General features: G+C 38.6%; 1 protein-coding gene across 1 annotated transcript in view; it reads right to left on the reverse strand.

Moving 5' to 3' along the window:
* Nucleotides 1-26,780, reverse strand: part of LOC126199686 (protein dopey-1 homolog) — a 376,916-nt gene that overhangs the window by 337,514 nt on the left and 12,622 nt on the right. The window contains exons 2-3 of the mRNA XM_049936615.1: nt 13,086-13,164; nt 888-978 (exon numbers count right to left, since the gene is read on the reverse strand). Coding sequence (XP_049792572.1) covers nt 888-978; nt 13,086-13,141 — 147 coding nt within the window. The 5' untranslated portion in view covers nt 13,142-13,164. The remainder of the gene's footprint in view (nt 1-887; nt 979-13,085; nt 13,165-26,780) is intronic.

Genomic DNA, 26,780 nt, shown 5'->3' on the forward strand with positions numbered 1-26,780 from the left:
ACGAAAGTTAGCTGGTAGACTGTCTCTTAGAATCAAACCAAAATAGTCCTTGTGTCCCCAGAATGACAGACTGAGCAGCCCCGCCAATGCGAAACAGAATGTTGTGATTTTGTTCTTGCATGTTGAGTAGTGTTCCCACCCTGTCAAGTTCAAGAAGATATCAACTCTTTGAGCTGACACTTTAACAAACCTGAAAATTTCTTTTTACTTCTAGTGTAGAAATTTGTAAACTTGTTTTCTGACAGTTCCATAGAGGTTGATAGATAAACATACAGGAAAATAATGGCCATGTCCTTCACCATCTCCAACAGTTACTTGGCCACATAAAACTTGATACGGTCTCAGCAAGCCATTGTGAGGTTTAGGCTGAATAGACAAAACATATACATATATATAAGATAAATCAGAGCTCGAATGGAAAGATTTAGGTGTTCCTTTTTCCCACACGCCATTTAAGAGTGGAATGGTAGAAAAGTAGTATGAAAATGGTTCGATTAACCCTCTGCCAGGCACTTAAGTGTAGATGCAATTGAAAAGTTTTTGCAACAGGAAATATATCTCTAACAGATGGCATGCAACTAATCATGGGACACATTCCCTGTATTAGAGTCACTTGAGTAAAACTGTAGCATACACAAAACACCTGTAGCCTTGCATCAAGAGGAAAACATCCAGCAAAACTGACCATGGAATCACTGAAAAACTAGTTGACATAAAAGTTTTCTAAGTATCATAATATATCATAATGTAAAAAAACTATAAGGAGAATCCAATGTTTCATCCATGGGTTTCTTCTGGATCTACTTAGAAAACTTCTGTGTCAACTGATTCTGGCTGTGAAGGCCTATGCAATTATACTGAAAAACTACTTTATTAATTTAACTTACTTTATTCAGCTTCCCAAGAGCAGATATTAGATCTGCCCACTCACTAGTATATTCAAAGTTTTTCAATGCTTTGTCAACAGCAGAAACATACCTACAAAAATAAAAAAGTAAATAAATAAATACAGAATAGATCAAATTTATCACAATTATGGAATTAGTACATGACAATAGAAAAATTATCATAACTAAATAAAAATAATGTTGCAGCAATAGAGCATGACTAAGTTTTTGTATTTTCCCACTTACTTTTCAAATCCCAATAAAGTTCATGACAAATCACAATTTTTACTGTACAATGTATGAAGAGGTTTTTCTGTTCCATTAATAAGCCGAATCTGGAATAAATGACTATTCATAAGTTGTAATTAATTTAATCTCACATCAATGGTGTCACTATGATGAGTGTACAATGTTATTATCTCATTAAAATTTTGTAAGCACGTTTTTGTGAGGTATTCACTGTATTTCTTTGCCTGTCTGCCAATTTATAGTTGAGAACATCTTTGCAAAACTGTACCAGAAATGAATCACACTTCAGACCTTATGTTCTGCTCTTTATACACACTTGATCATGCTATTGCCCAAAGTTGAAGTTAACTTCATTCAATAGTCACAAAAGTACTTGCAAGACAAATTCTTCACACAGAAAATATACTTTCTCAGTGTGTTATCAATGAAACAAAACCTTTCACACGCTTTAGAAGCATCTGATCTAATATGGCATCTAATCAATTATGAAATACCAATTCTTGCCGGTCCTTACCTTCAGGAGGTGAAATGTATACCTAGTATCTCCAACAGACACATTTTAACATATAAGGGACACACTACTTCCCTTCCATAACTAATAGGTCCTTCGTCAGGGGGATAAGAAGGATATGTCAGGGAAAGTTAACAAGACACACGTCAAAAATTATGACATTCCCAAATCCTTGTTCATTCCCCAAGATTTCTGTACTTGCAGTCATTCCCACCACAAAAGCTGACCCATGTATCCACCCACCATGACTTACTCCAGCCCATCCACTGGTAAATCTTACATCACCAAAAGCAGAATAACATGTGAAACCACATGTCATTTACCAATTAACATTTTCATTGTACAGCTTTTTAGTGTACAGGAATCAGCATCACTAAGCTAACTGAGCACATGCATAGACACAGAAGAGCTTTTTATTTTTATTCATTCATTTATTCAGCATAATTACGGCTTTCGACTTTTCACACTAATTAAGGCCACAAAAGTAGCTTCCTTTCTGATTGTACTTCTGGCAAAAAAGTTATTCTTGTAGCCGGAGCCCAAGGATTTTATTAATAATACCTTTTGCACTGTTGAAGTAATATTTCCATATAAACTTTTATCCCTAACACATATTTCTTTATACCCAGTCAAGAAGAAAAATTACAATTATCATACATTTGGCTTCAAAATACTTCCTTAAACATTTTCCATCCCCTAATTCACCCCCCCCCCCTTGGGGTTTGTATTTCCAAATACAGTGAAACACGAATCTTTTTTTATTTTTAACAGAGAAGCCAAACACAAATTTTAATTTATTTTATTTCTGGCAGAGAAACCAAACACCAATTTTCGTAGTTCTAGCTTCAAAATTGTCTTAATTGTGGCATATTTTCAAAACACCTTTCATCCCCTATTTCACCCCCTTAAGAGAGTAATTTCGAACAGTGCCTTCTTAAACGATTCCTACAGTATAACATCAAAACCCTCTCCAAATTTCAAGTTTCTATCCTTAGCGATTTGGGCTGGACGATTATGAGCCAGTGAATCACTCTTGCCCTATTTCCATCCTTAATGTTTGAACTGTCAAAAACAGAGAAACACACCATATCTAAGTGAAAAACGAAATACAAATTTTAAAAGATTTAGCTATAAAAATGCTTTACAATGAAATATTTTCATACATTTCATCTCCTATTTCATCCCTCTAGGAGCTGAATTTTCAAAAACAGTGAAATGTGTAATTTTTTATTTCTAACGAAGAAGTCAATTACAAATATTCCTAGATTTTGCTTTAAAAATGCTTGTATAATGAAATATTTCCATAAAAGCTTTCAGCCCCTATTTCCCTCACATATGGATTGAATTTCCAAAAACAATGAAACATGTATTTTTTATTTCTAACCAAGAAGCCAAATTCAAAATTTTATAGATTTAGCTTTAAAAATATTTTCATAATGAAACAGTTTCATAGAACACTTCATCCCCTATTTCATTCCCTTAGTGGATGCATTTCCAAATACACTAAAACACATATTTCTTTATTTGTAAACGAGAAGTCAAACATCAATCTCCACAGATGTAACTTTAAAAATGCTTTAGTAGTTCTTTAATAATGATTTATTTCCAAAAAAGGCTTTTACCCTGTGAGTTATACCAATTTTTGTAGGTCTAGCTTCAAAACTGCATTAATAGCAACATATTTTCAAAAAACCTTTCACCCACATTTCAGCTGCTTAGGGGTGGAATTTCAAAACAATCCCTTCTTAAACGATGCCTATAGTACAAGATTAACAGCATCTGCAAATTCTGGGTTTCTATCCTTAGTGGTTTGGGCGGGCGATGATTAGGCAGCGAGTGAGTCAGTCACTTGGGATATTGCCTTTTATATAATAGAGATTTATTCCTGGGACTTACTAACATTTCAAAAAAGTCTAATGCTACAAAAATGCTTATAATGTAAAACTTTATCACAGCTGAATTTGTATAATTTGGAAATATGCCCAAACCATACAAGTATTTCAGTCCAGATGCATTCAATACACTTTCATATGCTAATATTTTTGTATAAACCTATACATGCCTAATGCGGAAACAGCATGCAAACTTTAAGACTTCATTAACAATTCATTGTGTAATGTCAAAAATAGCTTACACAGTACTGTTGTATTACAAATACAGTAGTTATTCAAGATTCTACAAGGACACTGCTTTTCACACAATGAATGTACAACCTTGCCAACACTGTTAGGTGGTGCAAAACCAAGAAAAGAGGTTACTTGCAGCTTGATGCTGCGGGTGTGGACATCAGACCATGCCACTCTGCACAACAATGAACAAGTGATGTGCAATGTCAGTACATCTAAGGAAATGGTTCGTTTGTGAGCACTCTGTCCTCTGGTGTGTCTTGCTTTCGATTATTATTGGCATTCCCGAGCGCATAATGGAACATTGTTTCACACCTACGAAGACTCTGCTGCAATCTGTGCAGTGAAAGAGGTGGTGGTCTATTAACCAATGGTTTTACCTGGTAAGGTCAAGCATCCCAAAGAAATGCACTACTACCAGCATTATTTTCTATAAGTTTCAGTTGACTAGTTAAGTAATAACATGATGTCAAACAAAGAGTATGTGTTGCTAACACTTAACAAAAAGCTTAAGGTAGTTGGGATGAGTGGGAAAGACAAACTTCCTATGCCCAAGATAATGTTGTGTTTCAAATGTGGTAAAACACAAATTTATGATACTTTTAGAAACAAGGATAAGATAAGGGATTAACGGATGAAAACAAACAGGCAAAAACGAAGAAGACGGGAAATGAAGAAATTAACGAGATAGTGTGGAAATGGTTCATAAGTGCACGAGCAAAAATCTTACCTTTGCTTGGGCCCATGTAGCAGATTGAGGCTCTGAAAGTCTCTAAAGAACTTGGAAGTATGGAGTTAAGGCATCAAAAGGATGGGGTTTGACAGTTTAAAAGTAGGAAGAACATTGTGTGGAAGGAAGTGTGCGGGGAAACAAGAGATTTTAAAATGAAAATGTAGCAACAGAATGGAAGACAATATAGTACAACCTAATTGCAAATTATGACCCGAAAGAAGTGTTCAGTGCCGATAAAACGTGACTGTTTCATAGGGCAATGCCTTCAAAATCTCTGGCAATTCAAGGTGAAAAATACACTGCAAGAAAAATGTCCATGGGAAGTCTCACTGTCTGCTGAGTTAGGTGAAATGGAGAAGCCACTGCTGACTGGAAAGGCAGCAAAACCGCATTGTTTCAAAATCATGGCTGGGCTCTTTCAATGCCAAAATGAAAAAAGGAAATTACCGAGTTCTCCTTTTCCTAGACAATGCAACCTACCACCAAAAAGTCATATTATCAAATACTGTGAAATTGGCTTGGTTCCCGCCAGGTTCAACCAATCTCTCAAAACCCACGGACCATGGTTTATTTACACATTTGAGTCCCTTTATAAGCGATTATTGATGCAGTCTCTTTTCTTGGTGTTGAAGAAGCTGAAAGTGTATTTTCTCTTCCACGGTCAGTTTCTGCCCTGAATGGAGTCAACTGAATTAGATTGGCAGTAAGGGAAATGAAGCCCAAAATTGTTACTCAGTGGTTCAGCATAAGGGGATTTGGAGGTCAAGAACAAGATGCTTCTGTGGCCACTGAAGTTTCAGAAAATGCAGCAGCAATTGTTGATTAATTAAAATGCAAAACATTTAATGTAATACAGATGACTACATTCTAAGTGATGACTTTCTGCCAAGTCACTTCACTTTCACTTTAGCAAGAGCTTTAATAGAAATTCACAACACAGAAGATGATCAGTAAAACAACAAAGGAAGAATAAGAGCAAAATAATGTCCCTAGAAAAAATTAATACACCTTGAGAAGATACTGCATAAATAAATGATGTTATGCAATTTATAACACACACAAATTTTCTCAATCTGCTGAAACCATCATATAGTGCAAAAAATTGTGTAGGAAAAACAATCTTGAACATGAAATTCAAATAGGTTTCCCTCTTGATATGTTGCGAAAAATGTGAAATGTGAAGCAAATATACATGGAAATAATATGTATATACATACAACAATAAACAAGTAGAGTAAAATACGGACATACCATATTATTTATCAATTAGTGTAACAGTCTCATAATCTATTTTACAATATACAGTAAATGAACATCTACTGTGTAGGATTGACGGTACGTAAATATGTGCATAATTACAAATTTATAATTTTGTATATGATACTTGACAAATTTTAAGTAGCCTGGTGAATTTTTTGTAATCGGAAAACTTGTCCAATTTGGAAAATTATTTTAGTCCCATGCAATTTTGTTGGTTGGTTGTTTTGGGGAAGAAGACCAGACAGGGAGGTCATCGGTCTCATCGGATTAGGGAAGGACGAGGAAGGAAGTCGGCCATGCCCTTTCAAAGGAACCATCCCGGCATTTGCCTGGAGCGATTTAGGGAAATCGCGGAAAACCTAAATCAGAATGGCCGGACGCGGGATTGAACAGTCGTCCTCCCGAATGCGAGTCCAGTGTCTAACCACTACGCCACGTCGCTCGGTGCAATTTTGTTTTGAGCAAGTTTTACTGTACTACAGCTACTTTCCACCCCTACAAAACTACTATATAACCCCTTCACAAATTACCCAACTACTAATACAAAAAGCTATCTGCCTTGTACCCAATTTCTGAATGTGCTCTATAGAATGACTCAAGTGGCCTGAATGCCTGCAGCACCACACAAGCCATTCAGATATTCTCACCCACTAAAATTTCACTGAATTTCAGAGGCAGAAGCTTCCTCTCCAACAAATACTTGCATACAACCACTCTCCTAGATTTATTCTCCATTAACATGTTTTCCCCATTTTTTCCTCTTTCCTCCTAGTTCTTAATCACACTATTTATTTCACTTCTATTTCTCTTCTCCTCATTCTATCTTTATATTTCACTCCATCATCTCTGGACAGGTTATGCTCGTTTCACAATAATTCCAACAAATGTGACATCATTTTGATGTCACGCACAATATCGACGGCCACATGTGTGGCTATCAACTTTGTGACGAAGAAGAATTTATGAGTATTACTTCTTCTCGATTCACTTGCAGCAATTTAAGCTGTCATTTTAGGTTCCTGCCTAACCACACATTTGGAAGTTGCTACATATTCAGAAATAAAGAGACATATATTTGTGAGAAGAAAAAATACAAATTTTATTGCAGCTCATTTTAGTCGCAGCATTCAAAGCTGAACACTTAGTTTCCAATCTAATCATACACTCAGAAATTGCTACATATTTGGAAATACAAAGCCAAATATTAGTGAAAAAGCACAAGATAAATCATTTCAGTCACAGCAATTAAAGCTGTATCTTAGGTTCCTGCCTAGCCACTCCCTCAGGAAACACCACACATTTGAAAATAAACAGTGAAATATTTGTGACAAGGAAGACTATTAGTATTAATGCTCGTCATTTCACTCACAGCAATTTAAAGTGTTCTCTTAGGTTCCTGACTAACCACACATTCGATATGCGGCACACATTAAAAAATAAAGAGCCAAATATTTGTGAGAAGGAAGAATATGAATTTTATTGTTGCTTTTTTTAGTTGCAGCAATTTAAACTGTCCTCTGCAGTTCCTGCCTGACCACATCTTAGGAAATCACTAAATATTTATTTCATCCCTCATTCTCAGATCAGACGAATGTAAATATTGCAGAACATACTTGTATTAAATTCATAAGGAAATAATAGAATGTGTTAACAACGCTAACATGAAAAAAAAAAAAAATGCATGTAACAGGATGCAAATCAACTACTTTTGATTCCAGAAACCGTGATGTTATTCCATTATGCTAGCACTTAACCATGTGATGTTTAACTCCAGTCTTGGTCATCATATTCTATCTTGAAGGCTTGTATCATTGATGCTTTATTAAGTGACATTTAATGACAATGGTGATGTTTTTTGATAAGTTTTCAATGCTCCATTACTTTGAAATGGCATACTGCAAATCACAAAACAAGTTAGTTTCGTTCTTAATTTGTAAATTATTAAATTATTGACAATCATCTCTGGTATGCCCACATGAAATCGTATGAGATGTTTGTATCGAATGCTAACTAAAGTCGACAGCCTATCAAGCACTCACTCATTGATATTGTGTGAGACATCAAAATGGCATCACATTTGCAGAAATTGTTGTGAAACAAGTAGTACCCATGCTTATCAATGTAATATTTTTGGCTTCTCCCTCTTACATGTCCACTTTCATAATTGCCTCCCCTCATCCTCCAAGAGATATGTCTTAACTTGGAGTCTGAGTGACCTGCTCCTCAAATCCAAATCTCCCCTGAGGAAAGAACTAAGATTTCCAAAAGCTGGGATGGTAGTTTTGTCTGTCACCATACTTAGAATTTCACCTCCTGAAAGTAAGTACAGGCCAGCCATTCTGCCTTCCAAAGTTGAGTCAGAAAAGTTGATCCCTGACATTTGCAGTGGGCTAGGCATGATAGCTTCGAGGGACTACCTCAACTAATAACGTGATGCAATTTTGTAAACATCTGTATGGCATCACTTCTTTGTCAAACGTCCATAAATGGCTACTGTTTCTGATTGCAGTCATTAGTGCTTCGTAGTTGAAAGCCGGCAATAGTGCTGCAATCAGTCGGGGACCTTCTAAGAGCATCTCAATGCAGTGTTTGGAATAAACTCAATAACAATAAGTAAAAATATTTAATTGTGCATTCTTAGTAAAGAGTGGAAACAATGTTGGAAGTCCACTGACCTAAGGTGTTTGGAAAACTATACATAAATGAAACCTGTGACAGTGAAATTAATTCCACTTAAGTCTAATTAGACTTAAGTGCACTTATCATGACATGAAGTTACCCAAATAGAACATTGGTACCATCCATTCTCAAGTATATATTAGCTCTGTTTTCAAAGGCCAAAAATAAAAGGGAGATGGGTTTAATGAACTGTTGGTAAAGAGATTAGTAAATACAAGGCATAAGCTCACATAGGATAGGGATGGGAAAAGAAATAAACAATGACCTTTCCAAGGAAAATATCATGGCAATCAACATTACTGATTTGAGGAAACCTCATAAAACAAAAACATGGGTGGCTTCACAAATGTTTGGATCCCAGTCCTCCTCAATCAGACAGCATCAGGGACCAATCAGCACACTGTCATGGAGACGGTTCTCCAACTGTGGTCTACAATGAAGTTTTGGTGGTGAGCAATTTTTGGTAACAATGTGACATATTAAACAGTATCACAAACATGCAGACCTTTCTGGACGAGATAACTGTCTGCCACTACAGGTTGGCACATCTAATGTTCTTATCCAGACATCAACAGTATATTCAATATGTTACATAGATTGTGTCTAATAGCAGTACCTACAGGTATTATGTCACAATGATGAGTGTGTTGCCAAAAAGCATGAGACGACATTCGAGTAAACGAATTTCAGTAGTGCGAGAACCTAGAAACAGAAAGCATTTCTGTAAGATGTCATGTCTTTATGACGAAAACAGGTGACTGTATATTTATTCTTTTCTGAACACACTTTACTGGAGAGAGAGAGAGAGAGAGAGAGAGAGAGAGAGAGAGAGAGAGAGAGAGAGAGAGTTCAGCACAATATCACTTTATTTATGAGACTCAATTCACCTGTTGGAAACCTGCTGTGCTCTGTGTCAAGAGGTAGCAAAAGCAAAACATCACATGAGGTAGTCTGATGATGTCTTACCCAGGTAAATGCATTGTTTTTGAACCAGTGAAAAGCACTGTAAAACCTGGTACAGTTTTCTAATATTAAGCAAAAGAGTAGGTTCTATTAATTGTCAGCACTTCACTTCAAACATATGGCAAATAATGGTACACTTTACGAAAATGAAAGCAAGGGATGGAAAGAAACACCAGGTGCACAGTCACTATATATCCCTTCGGGCCTCAATCAGCATGTTGGAGAGGCTGTTCCAGCAGTTGTTGAGGGAAAAGATGTAACCAACTACCGATTGTGGTCACATTGGAACAAGCAACGCCTATCGTCTGAGCTATGAGGTCGTACTTGGGCCCTTATGATGACCGGCAGAGAAGATTCAGAAGGCCAACCTTACACACAGAGATTCAAAGTATACAATTTGAAGCATTGTTCCCAGAATTGATCATAACCCTCTTGCTCTCAGTCAAGTGGAGGGACTGAACCAGAGACATTGAAGACTATGCTGTGAATTCCTAGACATGCACCGTTAAGTTGAGAACTGTGGGGTACCCCTAAATGGGACAAGTGTGCATTACACTTCAGATCACATGTGGGGTGCACTGAAGGATTATTTACTTTAGGCAACTTTCAGGATCACATGTGGGGTGCACAAAAGGATTTTTTACATTAGGCAAATTGCCATCCAGTCCAGATAATGATAGTCATAGGAAACCCGGAACTGTCAGTGTAAGATCCAAAAAAATGCCCCCTAGAGGCAATAGTATTAAAATCCTACTGACTAACTGCCAACGCATTCATAGCAAAGTGGCAGAGTTTGGAGCAATCCTAAAAAGCTGTGGAGTTCACATTATACTAGGTTCAAAAAGCTGAATAAAACCTTAAATTAAAAGAATGAGATATATGGGGGAATTTAAGCACGTATGGGAAGGATGAGCTAATGATAAATGGAGGTGGTATATTTGTCATGGTAAACAAGAAGCTCAAATCCACTGAGATAGAAATAAAAACTGCATGTGAGATTCTCTGGTCAATACTCAGTATTATGACTATGCATAAAATTACGATTAGATCCTTCTACTGGCCACCATACTCACCTCCAGAAGTAACTGAAAACTTCAGACACAACCTATGTTTACTAGTGCATAAACACTCTAATTGTAATGTCATCATTGGAGGAGACTTTAATCATCCAAAATCAATTCATAAAATTAAAATTTTGTAAGTAGTGTGATAAGTTGTTCCGTAAAACATTAATAAAAGCATTCTCTGAGAAGTAACTACATCGTTTTCAGCAGCCCACTCATGATATAAATACACTGGATCAAATAGCAATAAACTGATTTCACCTCTGTGACAATGCCTACATAGCAACTGGTATCAATGTTCATAAGGCCGTTGTAGTAATGAAGATTATCAAAGTATAAAGGGCTATTAAAACAAGTAGAAGGATTTACATTTTCAGCAAACTAGATAAATAGACAGTAATGTCACATTTCACTAAGGAACCGCAAACATTTAGTTCTGGACAGGAGCATGCAGTAGAACTGTGGCTCAGGTTTAGAAGAATAGTTGACCATGCACTTGATAGATATGTACCTAGTAGAACAGTTCACGATAGGAAGAACTCTCCAAGGCATACAGTCACTCTAAAGAAGCCTCTAAAGGAACTGAGACTACTGCACAAGACACATAAAACATAACATATGGCTAGAGATAAGGAGATGCTGAATGAAATGTGTTCTGCTGCCAAGAGGGCAAAGCTTGAAGCCTTTAATGACTACTGTAGCACAATACTATAAAATGATCTCTAACAAAATCCAAAGAAATTATGGCCGTAGGTGAAAGCTGTTAATGGTACCAATGTGAGCGTCTAGAGACTCATGGATAAGACACACAAACTGAAACTGAGGGTAGCAAAAGAAAAGCAGAAATGTTGAACTCAGTTTTAAAATGTTCCTTTACAAATCAAAATCTAGGGATATTACCCCAGTTTAATTCTCACACCACTGCAGGCATGAATAATATAGACATTAGTGACAGTGATGCTGAGAACAGCTGAAACTGAACAAAGTTCCAGGGCCTGATGGAATCCCTATCAGTTTTCATAATGAATTTGCAGCTGAGTTAGCTCCTCCTTTAACTGTAATTTGCTGTTGACAATGCGAACAAAAAACTGTGCCCAGTAGTTAGAAGAAGGCACTGGTCACACCTGTCTGCAACCAGGGTGCCAAAATTGTTCCACAAAACTACTGTCCAATATCTTTGATATTCGACTGTTATAGAACTAAGAACATATTCTGAGCTCAAACATAATGAGATACCTAGAGCAGAATTCTGAAAACTGCAATCGTGTAATACCCAACTTGCACTTTTCTTACAGGGTATCTTGAAAGCCACGAATCAAGGCTAACAGTGGGTGTAGTATTTCTTGATTCCTGTAAAGCATTTGACTCAGTATCAAATCTGCATTTATAATGAAAATTATGGTAGGAAGGAGTATTAAGTGTAATTTGTGACTGGATCAAGGATTTTTTGGTGGGGAGGATGCAGTACAGATGTAGAAGTAATTTTGGGTGTGGCCTAGGGAAGTGTTTTGAGACCCTTGCTTTTCATGTTGAATATTAATGATCTTGCAGACAATATTAATAATAACCTCAGTCTTTCTGCAGACGAGGCAGCTGTTTGTAATGATGTAATGCCTGAAAAAAGCTGCACGACTATTCAACCAGTTCTTGATACGATTTGAAAGTTATGCAAAGTTTGACAAGTTGCTTTTAATGTTCAAAAATGTATAATTGAGCATTTTGATAAACAAAGAAAATGTAGATTATTATGACTACAGCACCAACAAGCCAGAGATGGAACCGGTCAATTCATACAAACACCTGGGTGTAGCACTTTGTATGGATATGAAATAGAACAATCAAAAGACTCGGTCATAACTAAAGCACATGGCAGATTTTAGTTTATGAGCAGAATACTATGGAAATGCAGTAAGTTTACAAACAAGGTTGTTTACATCACACATGTGTGACCCATCCCAGAATATTGTTCAAATGTGTGGGACCACAACCAAAAAGAACTAACGGGGGATATTAAACATATACAGAAAAGCGCTGCATGAAAGGGCACAAGTTTGTTTGACCGATAAAGGAGAGTGTCACAGAGATGCTGAAGAAAATGAACTGGTGGCCAACTGAAGACAGGCAAAAATTATCCTGAGAAGGCCTCCTTACGAAGTTGGAAGAACTGGCTTTAAGTGATGCTAGGAATATACTACAATCTCCTAAGTATCGCTCATGTGAGGCCCATGAAGACAATAATAAAGTAATTACAGCACACACAGAGGCATTTAAACATTCTTCTCATGCTCCATACATGAATGGAATGGGAATAGGTCCTAATAACTAATACAAAGGGGATTACCTTCTGTCATGCACTTCATAGAGGTTTGCAAAGTATGGATTGTAGATGTAGATATGTATATCATGTAAATGGTTCACACTTTGTCATTTTTTTTTCAATGTGAAAGTGAACTATAATTGTAAACTGACTATGTGAATCACAGTCAGAGGTCACTATTATGCTCAATGGAACACGCAAATAACCAAACAAACACACTCATAGTAACAGTGATAACATTTTTTCCCTTAAAGACTACAATATAAATATTTTCTTACTGTGTTATTAATACTTACACTCTGTACTTTGAGTCCTTCATCAGTTCATATTCTTCCATAGCAATAGAACCCATCCTGAATAATTTTGTTGTGTCAGCTGAAACAAGTTCCGTGTTTAATTGCGCCATTGGACTTATTATATCAAAATGAAATGTCAAGAGAAATACACTTATATACTGAAATAATGAGATTTAAGATGGAAGAATCTGCAGCAAATTTGAAAGGAATGTTACACTCTGGAGTAAGTCATCACCTTTTATGCCGACCATTTTTATAAACAAATTTATGTAAGAGAGTAAACTATTTGCAAGCAAAATTTCATAGCCAAAATAAACATATGCTAGTTACGTTAATATATATGGACAGAACACTTAGTACAAAATAACTGTCTTACAATGAATTTAATACCTTCCTACAGAGGCACCCAAAAGTGAATAGGTTTGATTTGACATTTTAGTGATTGAAGCCAATAAATAAGCTGCTCTAACCTCTCTCCACCTCATCCCTGTATACTGCCACAAACAGCACTTTACCGCCCCCCCCCCCCCCGCCCTATCCTGCTGTCCCTCCTCCTCCTCCCCAACCTAGCCTCCTCCGTACCCCTGCCACCCCGCCACCTGGTTGCCTCTCCCATAGTGTGCTGCTGTTCGCAGTCTGGCTCCAACTGCCAGAGATTGTGGTCATATGTGTGTGTGTGTGTGTGTGTGTGTGTGTGTGTGTGTGTGTGTTTTATCTATTTCCGACAAGTCTTGTTGGCTGAAAGCTCACTTTCTGACAGTCTTTTTTTGTCGTGTCTATCTGTGACTCAGCATCTCTGCTAAATATTGAGTAGCAGCTATTCTTTTCATAATATCGTTAAATGAATTCAATGCACAGATCATACTGCATTACCTCTTCTTACAATCAAGGAATGAAGTGGCTGTTCACTGTTTCAATAGCATACACTTACAGTATCATCATGCCATTTTTAGATGGAAGAAACACTAGAAAGTACTACCTGTGACATCTTGGGCCTTGTAATAACAACACAAGGCACCCATGCACCTTTTGAACTGTCATGTTTTCTACTTTTTTGAGTGGGTTTGCGTGATAATAACTCAACATTGAGCAATTTATGGATGTTTCCAGAATGAGATTTTCACTCTGCAGCGGAGTGTGCACTGATATTAAACTTCCCGGCAGATTAAAACTGTGTGCCCGACCGAGACTCGAACTCGGGACCTTTGCCTTTCGCGGGCAAGTGCTCTACCATCTGAGCTACCGAAGCACGACTCACGCCCGGTACTCACAGCTTTACTTCTGCCAGTATCTCGTCTCCTACCTTCCAAACTTTACAGAAGCTCTCCTGCGAACCTTGCAGAACTAGCACTCCTAGTAGTTCTGCAAGGTTTGCAGGAGAGCTTCTGTAAAGTTTGGAAGGTAGGAGACGAGATACTGGCAGAAGTAAAGCTGTGAGTACCGGGCGTGAGTCGTGCTTCGGTAGCTCAGATGGTAGAGCACTTGCCCGCGAAAGGCAAAGGTCCCGAGTTCGCGTCTCGGTCGGGCACACAGTTTTAATCTGCCAAGAAGTTTCAATTTATGGATGAGTGATTTTCTTTTAAACTACTAATTCATGTTTGTGATATGGTACTGCAACAAGACTAAGCTATCTCTTCTTAGAAGTATGTTGTATGCCTGTGGTTACCCTTAGAATGGAGGGCAATTTGCCAGAAATATTTAGAAAGTTGGAAGAATTAACTGGCAATGGCAAGGCTTCTATAGCATTATGAAATAACTTTAATACCTCTAGTACTGAATTAAAAATTGACTCAAATAATAAGACAGCTAACAGTAATATTTAAATTTCAGAATTGCAGACAGCTGCAACAACTTTAAAATGGGAGTTGCAAACAGAGGTGAAAAATCAATGTGATCAAGTACTAAATGAGGTCAATGAACAATTTTGTGAATTAAATAATGATATGAAACAAATGAAAAACCTTATGGAACTTTGAGCAAATCTCAGACATCGAAGAAACACTGAATGTATTAGAACAGACTAAAGATTCAAATGTAACGATTAGTTCCTAACTTACTTTTAATAGTTTGAAGGAACAAATAAACAAATCCATTGAAACCTTATCTGATAGGTTAGACCAGTTATAAACTAATACTTGTACTCATATTAGATAGACATTTAAGACAGAGTCAGTGAATAACAATGATAGGTGTCCTAGTGAGTGTTCTAAGTCAGAATATCAACAATCTTTATTTTATAAGGAATGTGCTCATGAAGATTCTACTCAGGAACACAGTGCTTGTCAAGGAAGAGTGATTAATAAGAAAGCTTTATGATAATAAGAATGTGAAGATTTATGGATATGCAGAGGTAATTTTAAATCAGATGTACATATTACATGAGCTGTTATGTGAATCATGGCCTACGAAAAGAAATCTCACGAGTAATGGATTATGTGTAATCTCTGACATTCTACATTATCTAAAGGTAGTGCATGGCTAATAAGAAGTGTATTGTTTAATGCGACTTAGGACATATCTATTGTTCAAACTAGTGTGGTGGTTATGTTATTTTATGCTGAGGGCACACATCATCGCTGCTGATGTGGTGTTCCTCACACAACCAGTGGCAGAACCAGAAAGACTTTTATTTAGTTCATAAGCTGATTATTAAGATGTTTGCATTTTTTATTTTATTTTCTAACCTGAGGACCATTAGCCTTATTAGGCATTTATTTATTTATTTACTGTCAAACTTGAAGAAATAAACCAGTAAGTTCTTCACACATTACAATGGACCATATAAAACAGTTGGGATTCCGCATCCTAAAGTTTGGTTTTTGAAGGTCCCAGGGCAGATCAACAAAAAGGTTTATGTAACATCAATATGGTGTTAAAAATTTAGACCCTCAGGAGAATGTGCAATCTTTGCTTATTTGATGGACTGAGACTGCCATGTCCTGAGGTAGTTGCTTCAGCCTTTCATATTTTGTTTCCCCAATAGCATTTTCTTGTACACTTACCATCTCTACTGTCTATTAATGAATTTTCCTTCTACAGGGTGGTGCACGATAAGTCACCTGATTTGTTTCATGAATAACACATTTGTTGTTGACAAGATTTGTAATTCACTGATGTGGAAGTAAAGAATACAGCTTGGAAATACAACCTAATGAATCACATGTTCAATATGACTGCCATTTTGGTTTACAACTTCTTCAAGTTGCACATGTGCATTTGTGATGACTCTCCGACACACATCTTCTGGAATGGCGCGGTGAGCCCAGGAAAGGGAGAACTTATACCAAGGTAAGGTTGATCCACAGAAGGAATGACCTGTACCATGCTAGACTTTGCAAGGAAGGCAAGAACAGCAAAGACTTTAAATGGTTGAGAAGTATCGTCCTACAGAAAAACATGTCCAAACAGTTCTTACAGAAGTAAGGAATGGTAGTGAATTATGTTTCCCATTTCTGAAGAGTTCTCCCCACTAATAAAGTACAAGGAGACATATCTTGATTGAGCAGATTAGTAAAAGAGACATGTCCATACTGTAACTGCATATATAAAAAGCAAGTGACAGAGATTTGCTATCGATGGTAAGGGCTTGTGATTACCTAGAAGCATGTACCTCCTTAGATACGATGTAGCAAGGTTCATTTAAAAGAAATGTAACTAGCCTATGTATTACTTAGAGCAAATCATAGAAACAAGTCAGTGAATACCTTTTCAAAACAAAGAGGCAAAGATAATTTAATATGAGGTGAAAAGTTAAAAAGAAGATTTTTTAATTTCTCCCACATGTTTACTGTATTGCAGTGGTACTGCTGGGCACAATTTGTTAACCAAGTCGAAATGGTACCTCCTGACTGCTTAAAAAAAGAATAGCAAATAATTTAAGCTGTAAAGTAAAGTGGAGATTTTCCACAAATAATTAACGATAAGTGAAAAAATACAAACAACATCAGTAAAACTTATACAAGAAACACTGAAATTAATAGAGGTTAAAACAAAGTTAACCAAATACAAGCACACTATAAAGCTAATCATCACCTTGGAGAGAGGAACAGAGATTAGCAGGGGCTGTTACCTAAAAGGAGAGCTATGCTCTTGTTCCTTTTTTATATTGTACTTAAAGTTTTCTATTTGGCTGAAACTATGTTAGAATTATTAAAAAAACATGTGCTAACATTTGTTTGTTACATTAAATTGCATGAAAAGAATTTAAAAAATTGTTTTTAGTTATTTGAAGGTAGTAACTTTCGCGTCATCTTTAATCTCATTGGGGGATGTGAAGTATAACATATCATTTAGAGATTTAGAGAGAATTATGGTTTACACTCTCAGTCCCTCTAAACAATGAAAATGATCATGACAGTTAATGTACATTTTTATGAAATTCTTAAGGAAAATCCACTTTAAGGAAAAAAGACAATGCGCCACAAAGGAAATATCCAAGCGTGATAGAAATTTATAGGTGTGATGTAAGTGTACAGACAGAAAAAGATTGCAATTTCAGAAAAATTGGATGATTCAAGAGAAAGACCTTCATAAATTGAGCAATTCAATAACATGTTGGTCCACCTCTGGCCCTTATGCAAGCAGTTATTTGGCTTGGCATTGATTGATAGAGTTGTTGGACGTGCTCCTGAGGGATGTTGTGCCAAATTCTGTCCCAATGACACATTAGAATGAAATCCAGAGCTGGCCAAATGGCCCTGCCCATAATGCTACAAATGCTCTCAACTGGGTACAGATCCGGCAACCTTGCTGGTCAAGGTATGGTTTGGCAAGCATGAAGACGAGCAGGAGAAACTCTCGCCGTATGCGAGTGTGTGTTATCTTGCTGAAATGTGATCCCAGGATGGCTTTCCATTCAGGGCAACAAAACGGGGCATAGAATATCGTTGACATACCAGTGTGCTGTTAGGATGCCGTGGATAACAACCAAAGAGGTCCTGCTAAGAAATGAAATGGCACCCCAGACCATCACAGCTGGCTGTCGAGCTGTATTGGCAGGAACAGTTAGGTTGGCATCCCATCACTGTCCGGAGCACCTCCAGAAACTTCTTCACGGGTCATTAGGGCCTGGAATCTCATTGACTGGAGCAGAATTGTCTTTAGTGATGAGTCCTGCTTCGAACTGAGCCCCAATGACCAGCAAAGACCTGTCTGGCGATGCCCTGGACAGGGTGGGACACCAACCAGACTGGTACCCACAGTACGGCATGACAAAGCCAGGAGTGATAGTCAGAGGTGACGTCTCATTTCATACGAGGACTCCTTTGTGTGTCATCTATGGCACCCTTAAAGTACTGCAGTATATCAATGGTACTCTATAACCTGTTTTGTTGCCCTTCATGAAAAGTCATTCTGGGCTTACATTTCAGCAAGATAATTCCCTTCTGCTGACTGCTTGTCTTTGTGCTTGCCAAACCCTCGGCTAGTAGAGTACCGCATGTGCGCACATGCGACCCCCCCCCCCCCTCCCACACACCTGTGACCAAGATGGTGTCAGCTACACACAAAATCCCTGTGCTGCATTATGGCAGGTGGACAAGGTTGGAGTGGGGGTTTATCAGGTGGGGTGGGTGGGCAAAGGGAGAGAGAGGCATGAGGTAGGGAGGGGTTAGGGTGAGTGACTAGTGGCTCGGAAGAAGGCAGCTAGTTTGCTAACTAGGAATACTGAAGGGAGGGGGTGGCAGCTCCTTGGGCTAGGTGTGTGAAGCACGGGTGTCGAAGCCGGTGGGGAGCAGTGCACGCTGAAGGTGACACGGGGACGTCAACTGGGATGGGGAGATACGATGGAGAAAGGAGAAACTGATTGGTGGGAAGTGGGGGGGGGGGGGGGGTCATTGGGTTACCATAGATTGAGGCCAGGATGTTTATGGGAGCAACGGATAAGTTGCAAGCATAACTCCCAAGGGATATGTTGCATATATAACTCCCATTTGTGTACTTCAGTGAAGCTGGTTGTGGAGGAAAGGATTCCGATGGCCCAGGTTGTAAAGCAGCCATTGATTTAATTGAGCATGTTATAAGTAAACACATGACGTGCTACCATATGGTTAAGATTGTTCTCTGCAACAGTTTGGCAGTGGACATTAATCCTGGTGGACAGCTGGTTGGTAGTCAAATTGACATAAAAAGCTGTTGACTGTTCGCAGCAAGCTGGTATATGACACAGTTGCTCTCACAGGTGGCCAAACCTGCCATGGGGTAAGGGTAGCACAAGCCTGTGATAGGACTAGAGTAGGAAGTGCTGAGTGAGTGGATTGGTGATGTCTTATACCTGGGTCTTTCAAAGAGGTATGATTGATTGGTTTGTGGGATTGAAGGGACCAGACTACTAGGGCCATCGGTCCCTTTTTCCATGAACTTGAAACCCGCACAAGGCATAAAAACAAACAATGGAGGAGACGACACAGGACAAGAAAGACACAGACAAGAGACCAGACAAAAGGAATTAAAATCACACCGAGTGTGACAGTGGTTGGCCGACCATAGAAACAAAAAAAAAAAGCCAACCACCAAGAAACGCACTAAAAACACCAGTCTAAAATCGTAGGCCAAAGGCCAGATTCAACACAAATAAAAAAGGACAAACACTTAGATCAAGCGATAAAAAAACCACTGCATGAGTAAAACTCAAAACTACATCTGCCATCGCAACATCATCTGATAAAAGTGCAGGAAGTTTATCAGGCAGCGCTAACGTCTGCCAAAGTGCAGTTAAAAGTGGGCAGTCCAACAAGATGTGGACCACAGTCAAAGCTAACCCGCAGCGACATAAAGGTGAGTCCTCACGGCGCAATAAATAGCTGTGCGTTATCCAGGTGTGGCCAATGCGCAGCCGGCAGAGGATAACTGAGTCCTTGCAAGAGACCCGCAAGGAGAAGCGCCACGCACCGGTAGCCTCCTTGATGGCCCGAAGTTTGTTGTGTGAAGGCAGGGCACCATTCTTCACCTCAGGTGCGAAGTACCTTCTGCCGCAAAACTGACCTGAGGTCACTCTCCGAAAGACCAATCTCCAAGGCTGGTGCAATGACAGCCTGTTTGGCCAGCGTGTCAGCACATTCATTTCCTGGGATGCCTACATGACCCGGGGTCCACACAAAGACCACAGAGCAGCCGTAATGGGCAAGAGTATGGAGGGACCCCTGGATAGCCATCACCAGATGAGAGCCAGGGAAAAACTGGTCGATAGCTCATAAACTGCTCAGGGAGTAACTACAGATAATGGACTCACCTGAGCAGGAGCGTATATACTCTAGGGTGCGAGAGATGGCGACCAGGTCAGCAGCAATGAGTGCTGTTCATAATGATCACCTAGAGTAAGAGCATAACCGACACAACCAGCAACCATCGAACAGTCAGTATAGACAACGTAACATCAGAGCCTTGAAACGCGACAAGGATTGAAAGAAAGCAGCGGCAGAGGGCCTCAGAAGGGACTGAGTCCTTCGGGTCCTGTGCCAAATCGAGCCAAAGGCACAGGCGGAGCAAACATCACAGAGGTATTCACAGAGGGGCCCGGAAAAGAGGAGGAAAACAGAAAACCTCAAGCCCAGAGAGAAGAGCTCTGACGCGAACCGCGATCGTATACCCTAACTGGGGCCGCCATTCTGGAAGATGGACGACTGACTGAAGGAACAAGAGACGATAACTGGGATGCGCGTGCAATCTACAAACGTGTGTAGCATAAGCAGCCAGTAATTGGTGACGCCAGAACTGCAATGGAAGGACACCTGCCTCCACAAGTATGCTGTTGACGGGGCTTGTCCAGAAAGCTCCAATGGCAAGTCGGATCCTGCTGTGAAGGATAGAGTCCAGCAACCGCAATCGAAAGGGGATGCTGAACCGTAAGACAGGCTCCCATAATCTAGACAGGCCTGAATCAACACCTGATACTGTCATAGAAGGGTAGACTGATCGGCACCCCAGCTGATGTGACTGAAGCAACTAAGAGCGTTAAAGTCCCGCCAGCATGTTTATTTAAGCTGCCGAATATGAGGCAGCCAAGTCAACCGGGTATCGAATACCAATCCCAAAAACTGATGCGTCTCCACCACAGCAAGAGGTTCGCCATCAAGATAAAGCCATGGCTCAGGGTGAATGCCGGCAGAAATGCATAATGCAGGTCTTGGCAGCTGAAAACTGGAAACCATGCACTACAGCCCAAGACTGTGCCTTTTGGATAGCGCCCTGCAGCTGCCATTCAGCAGCTGCAATGCCAGTGGAGCTATAGTATACGCAGAAGTCATAGGCATACAAAGAAGATGAGACAGAATGAGATTTTCACTCTGCAGCAGAGTGTGCACTGATATGAAACTTCCTGGCAGATTAAAACTGTGTGCCAGACTGAGACTCGAACTCGGTTTTGAAGGTAGGAGACGAGATACTGGCGGAAGTAAAGCTTTGAGGACGGGGCGTGAGTCATGCTTGGGTAGCTCAGTTGGTGGAGCACTTGCCCAAGAAAGGCAAAGGTCCCGAGTTCGAGTCTCGGTCCAGCACACAGTTTTAATCTGCCAGGAATATATTGGGATGTCCGGCAGACAAAGCATTCGGTGTCATGCGTTATCCAGCAACAGGGCAATCCCATGGCCAATCGGAGCGTGTGGTGCCAAGTGTCCGTAGTTTAAAAATTGTGTGTTGTTGACCTACACAAAGAGAGAGAGAGAGAGAGAGAGAGAGAGAGAGAGAGAGAGAGAGTGTGTGTGTGTGTGTGTGTGTGTGTGTGTGTGTGTGTGTGTGTAGCTAATTGTAACTGTCTCTTCATTGTGCTGTGTGCAACTCAGTATGTCTTCTGTACGGTATGTAGCAATCTATCTTTTCATTACATGGTTTATATTATTGCCACATATGTAACATTTACAATGTTCCCAAAAAACAGGCAACTTTTGTGAAAACTTAATAGTGTCTTCAATATCTACCGTCTCGCATCACAATGTTCAACTACGGAAAATTACTTCACGATTTATGACGCAGAAAGAAACAATGATCAATCAAAATCACAACTTAATCATCAAGCCTTAAGCCACAAATTATATATGATGTAAGAAACAAGGGAATACACCAAAGAAATAAAGGAAAGGATACACATGTCACACAATTATAGCACACAACATAACACCCAATCTCTAAAAGAAATTAGCACACCAAACAAACATTTCATTGTTAAATTGCTAAGACAACCATAGATAATATTTAATCTCTCGATGCTTACAAAGTTCCATATCTTGGTTCAAAGCCATGGTGCTGACCAATTCGCATAGCTATAGGTATGGTAGAACAGTGTTCACATTGTCTCCAATTGTTGTCACAACTGGTAAAGGAATTAAAAGATGTCATGATTCTGCTGATGCTGTTTGTCATTTGAGTCTAATGTTTTATTTGTCACTGTTGACCAATTTTGACTGCATGCTCATTATAAACATCTTTTTATTTATTTATTTATTTGTCCATATAAATCTCTTTTTCAGTACATTATCGTATGCAGGATATTGGACAGAAAACCTTTTCATCTATTGGTTTTTTAAACATCAAACACAGATCATTTAAATTTTTATAAGAAATTGGATCTATACAGTTAATAATTACAATTTTTAATTACTGTATATTTATAACTTATTTCTGCAGTTAAAGATACAAATTACATTTTTTCTTGCATAAGATACTGTGAGATTGAATAGTAGCAGTTTTTCAGAAGGTAAGCTGTCACACACTTTTTTGCAAAGTTCTGTAATTCAGGAAGAGATTTTATACATCTTGGTAATCTGTTGTATAGTTTTGTATCTGCATGATATACACCTTTTGGCATAATGTGGTGTTACATTGACTAACACGTATGTCACTGTCTGACCTGGTGCTGTAATCATGGACACTTTTGTTTAGAGGAAAAAGGTTTTCTTTTCTCAGTGTACTTTTCGTGTCGTGCGTGACTATTGCCAGTATATAAATGCAGGGAAAGTTAGGATCTTTATATTTTAAAGAAAGGTTTGTATCGTTTTCTGCTGCTCACTTGTTTCATTATTCTTGTAATTGCCTTTTGTTTCCTGAAAACTGTTATGGCCTGGTGTAATGATTCCATACTTCAGTATTGAAAGTATACGAGCAACGTATACAGTCCCATCTGTTTATGCACTAGTATTTTTGCAGAGAAATCTTACTACATAGCTCATTTTTTGCTGGTTTTGAACTTAGGGATGTGATATGAGTGCTCCATTTAAGATTTTCCTCAATATGAATCCCAAGATATTTAGTTTCAGTAAGAGCACTAATGTTCTGGTTGTCTATACGTATTATGGGTTGTCTCACATTTTTATTTTGATCTGTGTGAAAATTCACTAGTACTGTTTTTTGGGGATTAACTACTAGCCAATTTATGGTAAACCATTCAGACACTTCTCTGGTAACAGCAACCTTAACAGACATGTATCTGTGAGGACACGCAAAAGGAGAAGTATGTATATATACAAGTGATAACCAACATGATTATGCTGTCAACTAAACAGAAATATAAATTAAAACTTCATAATAATTAAAAATTGGTAGTCATGTATACACATGACCACAGACAAACAAATAGCATATTGTATACCAGGTGTACCGGCATGAGATGAGTGTTTTTTTGTGAAAATGAAACACTAATTTTGAATTGAAAAGTAAAAACATTTTATTCTAAGTACTGACCATTGCTTTCTACACATTTTGACCACCTTTCTGGCAATTTGTGGACACCACGCCAATAGAAATGTTCGTTTTGAAGCAAACCAATCAGACACCCAATTTTCAACTTCTTCGTAGGAATCAAAGTGTTCCTCAGCCAATGCATGTCCCATTGATGAAAACAAATTGTAGTCGGAAGGGGCCAAGTCTGATGAATACGGCGGGTGGGGTAGCAGCTCCCAGCCAAGTGTTTTGATTGTATCCTGAACCAGTTTTGCTTTGTGTGCAGATGCATTGTCATATAAAAAAATTACTTTGCCATGTCTTCTGGCCCATTCTGGTCTTTTTTCGATCAATGCATAGTTCAAACTGATCATTTGTTGTCTGTAGCGATTAGCATTCACAGTTTTATCAGGTTTTAGAAGCTCACGATACACCACACCTTTCTGATCCCACCAAACACAGAGCATTGTCTTCTTGCCGAATTGATCTGGTTTTGCAGTCGACGTTGATGGTTGTCCCAGATTAACCCATGATTTTTCCCCATTTAGGATTCTTAAAATAAATCCATTTTTCATCTGACAGTAACAATTCGATGCAAAATTGATTTTCTTTCATGTCTTTGAAGCAAAATTTGACAAATGTTTTTTCGGTTTTCCATCTGTCTTTCATTCAATTCATGTGGCACCCATTTTCCACACTTTTGGATCTTTCCCATAGCTTTCAAACGGTCAGAAATTGTTTGTTGTGCAACATTTAGCATTGCTGCCATTTGCTTCTGACTCAAAGAATCATCTTCATCCAATATTGCTTGCAATTCGGCGTCTTCGAACTTTTTTGGTGGTCTTCCACGTTCTTCATTTCTTACATCAAAATCATTATTTCTGAACCACTGAAACCATCTTTTGCATGTTGCTTCTGATAGAGCAAGATCACCATATGCATTCGATGCGACTCTGCAGCACTTTTTTTCAAATGAAAACAAAAAATTAATGCTTTCCGCAAATCATCACTTTCTGGTACACAATTCGACATTGTTAACACGATGAAAACATATGATGTTGTTTGTTCCATGACTTGATTTATACTAAATATCTTTGACAGATGTCATACCAACCAAACAAAAAAAAATTAAGGCTCGTTCACAACAAATGTTCCCTATCGGCACATTTGTATCTTAACGCTCGTTTCATACCGGTACACATGGTATACATTCATAAACAAAATATTGCCAAGGCAAAACCAAATGCATCATCAATGGTCAACAGAACCCACCCATACTGGCTGTCAGCTTCGTCTCATAATGTAATGATGGTGTGGCATGTACACGATAAGGATCAGTGTGAAGGTGAACATACAATGTACATAAGCTTATCTACAGCGACCAAGAGTGAAAATTAAATATTTTATTCAAATAATAGACACTCAGTGGATAACATATTTTAACTGATGCATAATGGCCGTGGACCAAACATAAGGAAAACAACTGATCAAGGGATGTTACTGGCAATACAGATCAGATCAGCCTCCATCCTATTGCCCCCGAACAGACTCAATTGAATGTAAATCTGGAAATCTGATGGTCAATGGAGAACATCTCGGACTTGCATCGTGTCTGTGAGAAATGAGTGTACAAGCACTGCTTTGCTGAAGAGTATATCTCCCTGGTATCATAAGAACAATAACACAACAAGTTGAAAGATGTTCTGCATGCTACACTGTTCAGTACTCCCTCAATAAATGCCACAAGTGCACAAATATTGCAGACTACAACACCCCAAAACATAATCCTCGAAGCTACAGCAAAGATGGTTTCAAGTTAACAGTGCAACAACACAGCGCTCTCATCAAAAAGTCAAAAGTTCAATCCTTTGACATGTAAGAAATGCAAAAATTGTGTGGTCAAATGGATCTTATGTATTACCTATAATTTCCAGTAACATGAAAAATGTGCAGAAGTGACACTGAAATCCATAAACTATGACTGTTTACGTACGGAAATGGCAGAATTACTAAGTGCTGTGAATTCAACAGACAAAATTATTACACTGCTGCAGAGTTACGAGCAATAGGCCTACTTAAAAACAAAATATCAGCACCAAATAAAATAAATGCTAAATTAGTAACCAAATCAGAGTCGTGTGTTTGCTAAAAACAGAAACAATAAACGAAGCATAGGCTGTGTATTCAATGAGGACACGATAAAATGAAGAGCCGTGTATCTGAAAAACAAGAAGCAAACTCAAACAATGGAAAATCCAGGATAGAATAACAACAATTTTATGAAAAGGAAAGTTGCCACTCACCATACAATAGAGATGCTGTGTCGCATACAGGCAAAACAAAAAGACTGTCAGACAAAGCTTAAGGCCCAACAAGCCTTCATCAGAAAAGACGACAAACAGACACACATATACATACTCTCAAGCAAAGGGAACTCACACACACATGACCCACAGTCTCTAGCTGCCAAGGCAAGCAAATTCGGAAATATGGAAGCGTCCGATCCTGCCCGTCTGCTTTGACCCATGACGTCACAAATATGGCGGAAACAACCATAAACCACGATTCCAATATGGTGCATATAAAGTCATTACGTACACATAATGAGGAAAAAAATACATTGAAAAACAAACACACACACGTTCCACAAAAAGCCTAATGACACTAATGGGACAAGTGCGGGAAATAAGGGGTTTTTGGGTGGAGATAAACTAAATATATACAAATATATCTAAAAACAAAGATGATGTGACTTACCGAACGAAAGCGCTGGCAGGTCGATAGACACACAAACACACGTGGAATGTTTCCCTCTATTATATAAATATATACAAATTTATACACCCACCCCCATACAAAACGACAAAAAAACCGACATCACAAAACTCCCCAAATACCACTAAACACAATATCATCTGGAATCGGACACTTCCCTTGACCTATATAGCTCAACAGCAGCTCCCGATCCCATAAATTAGGACCTAACACTTCCCTTGACCTATATAGCTCGAAAACATCTCCCGATACCAATATCAACATTCACAG

The sequence above is a fragment of the Schistocerca nitens genome, chromosome 1, assembly GCF_023898315.1.
Source record: "Schistocerca nitens isolate TAMUIC-IGC-003100 chromosome 1, iqSchNite1.1, whole genome shotgun sequence".
In the NCBI taxonomy this organism is placed as follows: domain Eukaryota; kingdom Metazoa; phylum Arthropoda; class Insecta; order Orthoptera; family Acrididae; genus Schistocerca; species Schistocerca nitens.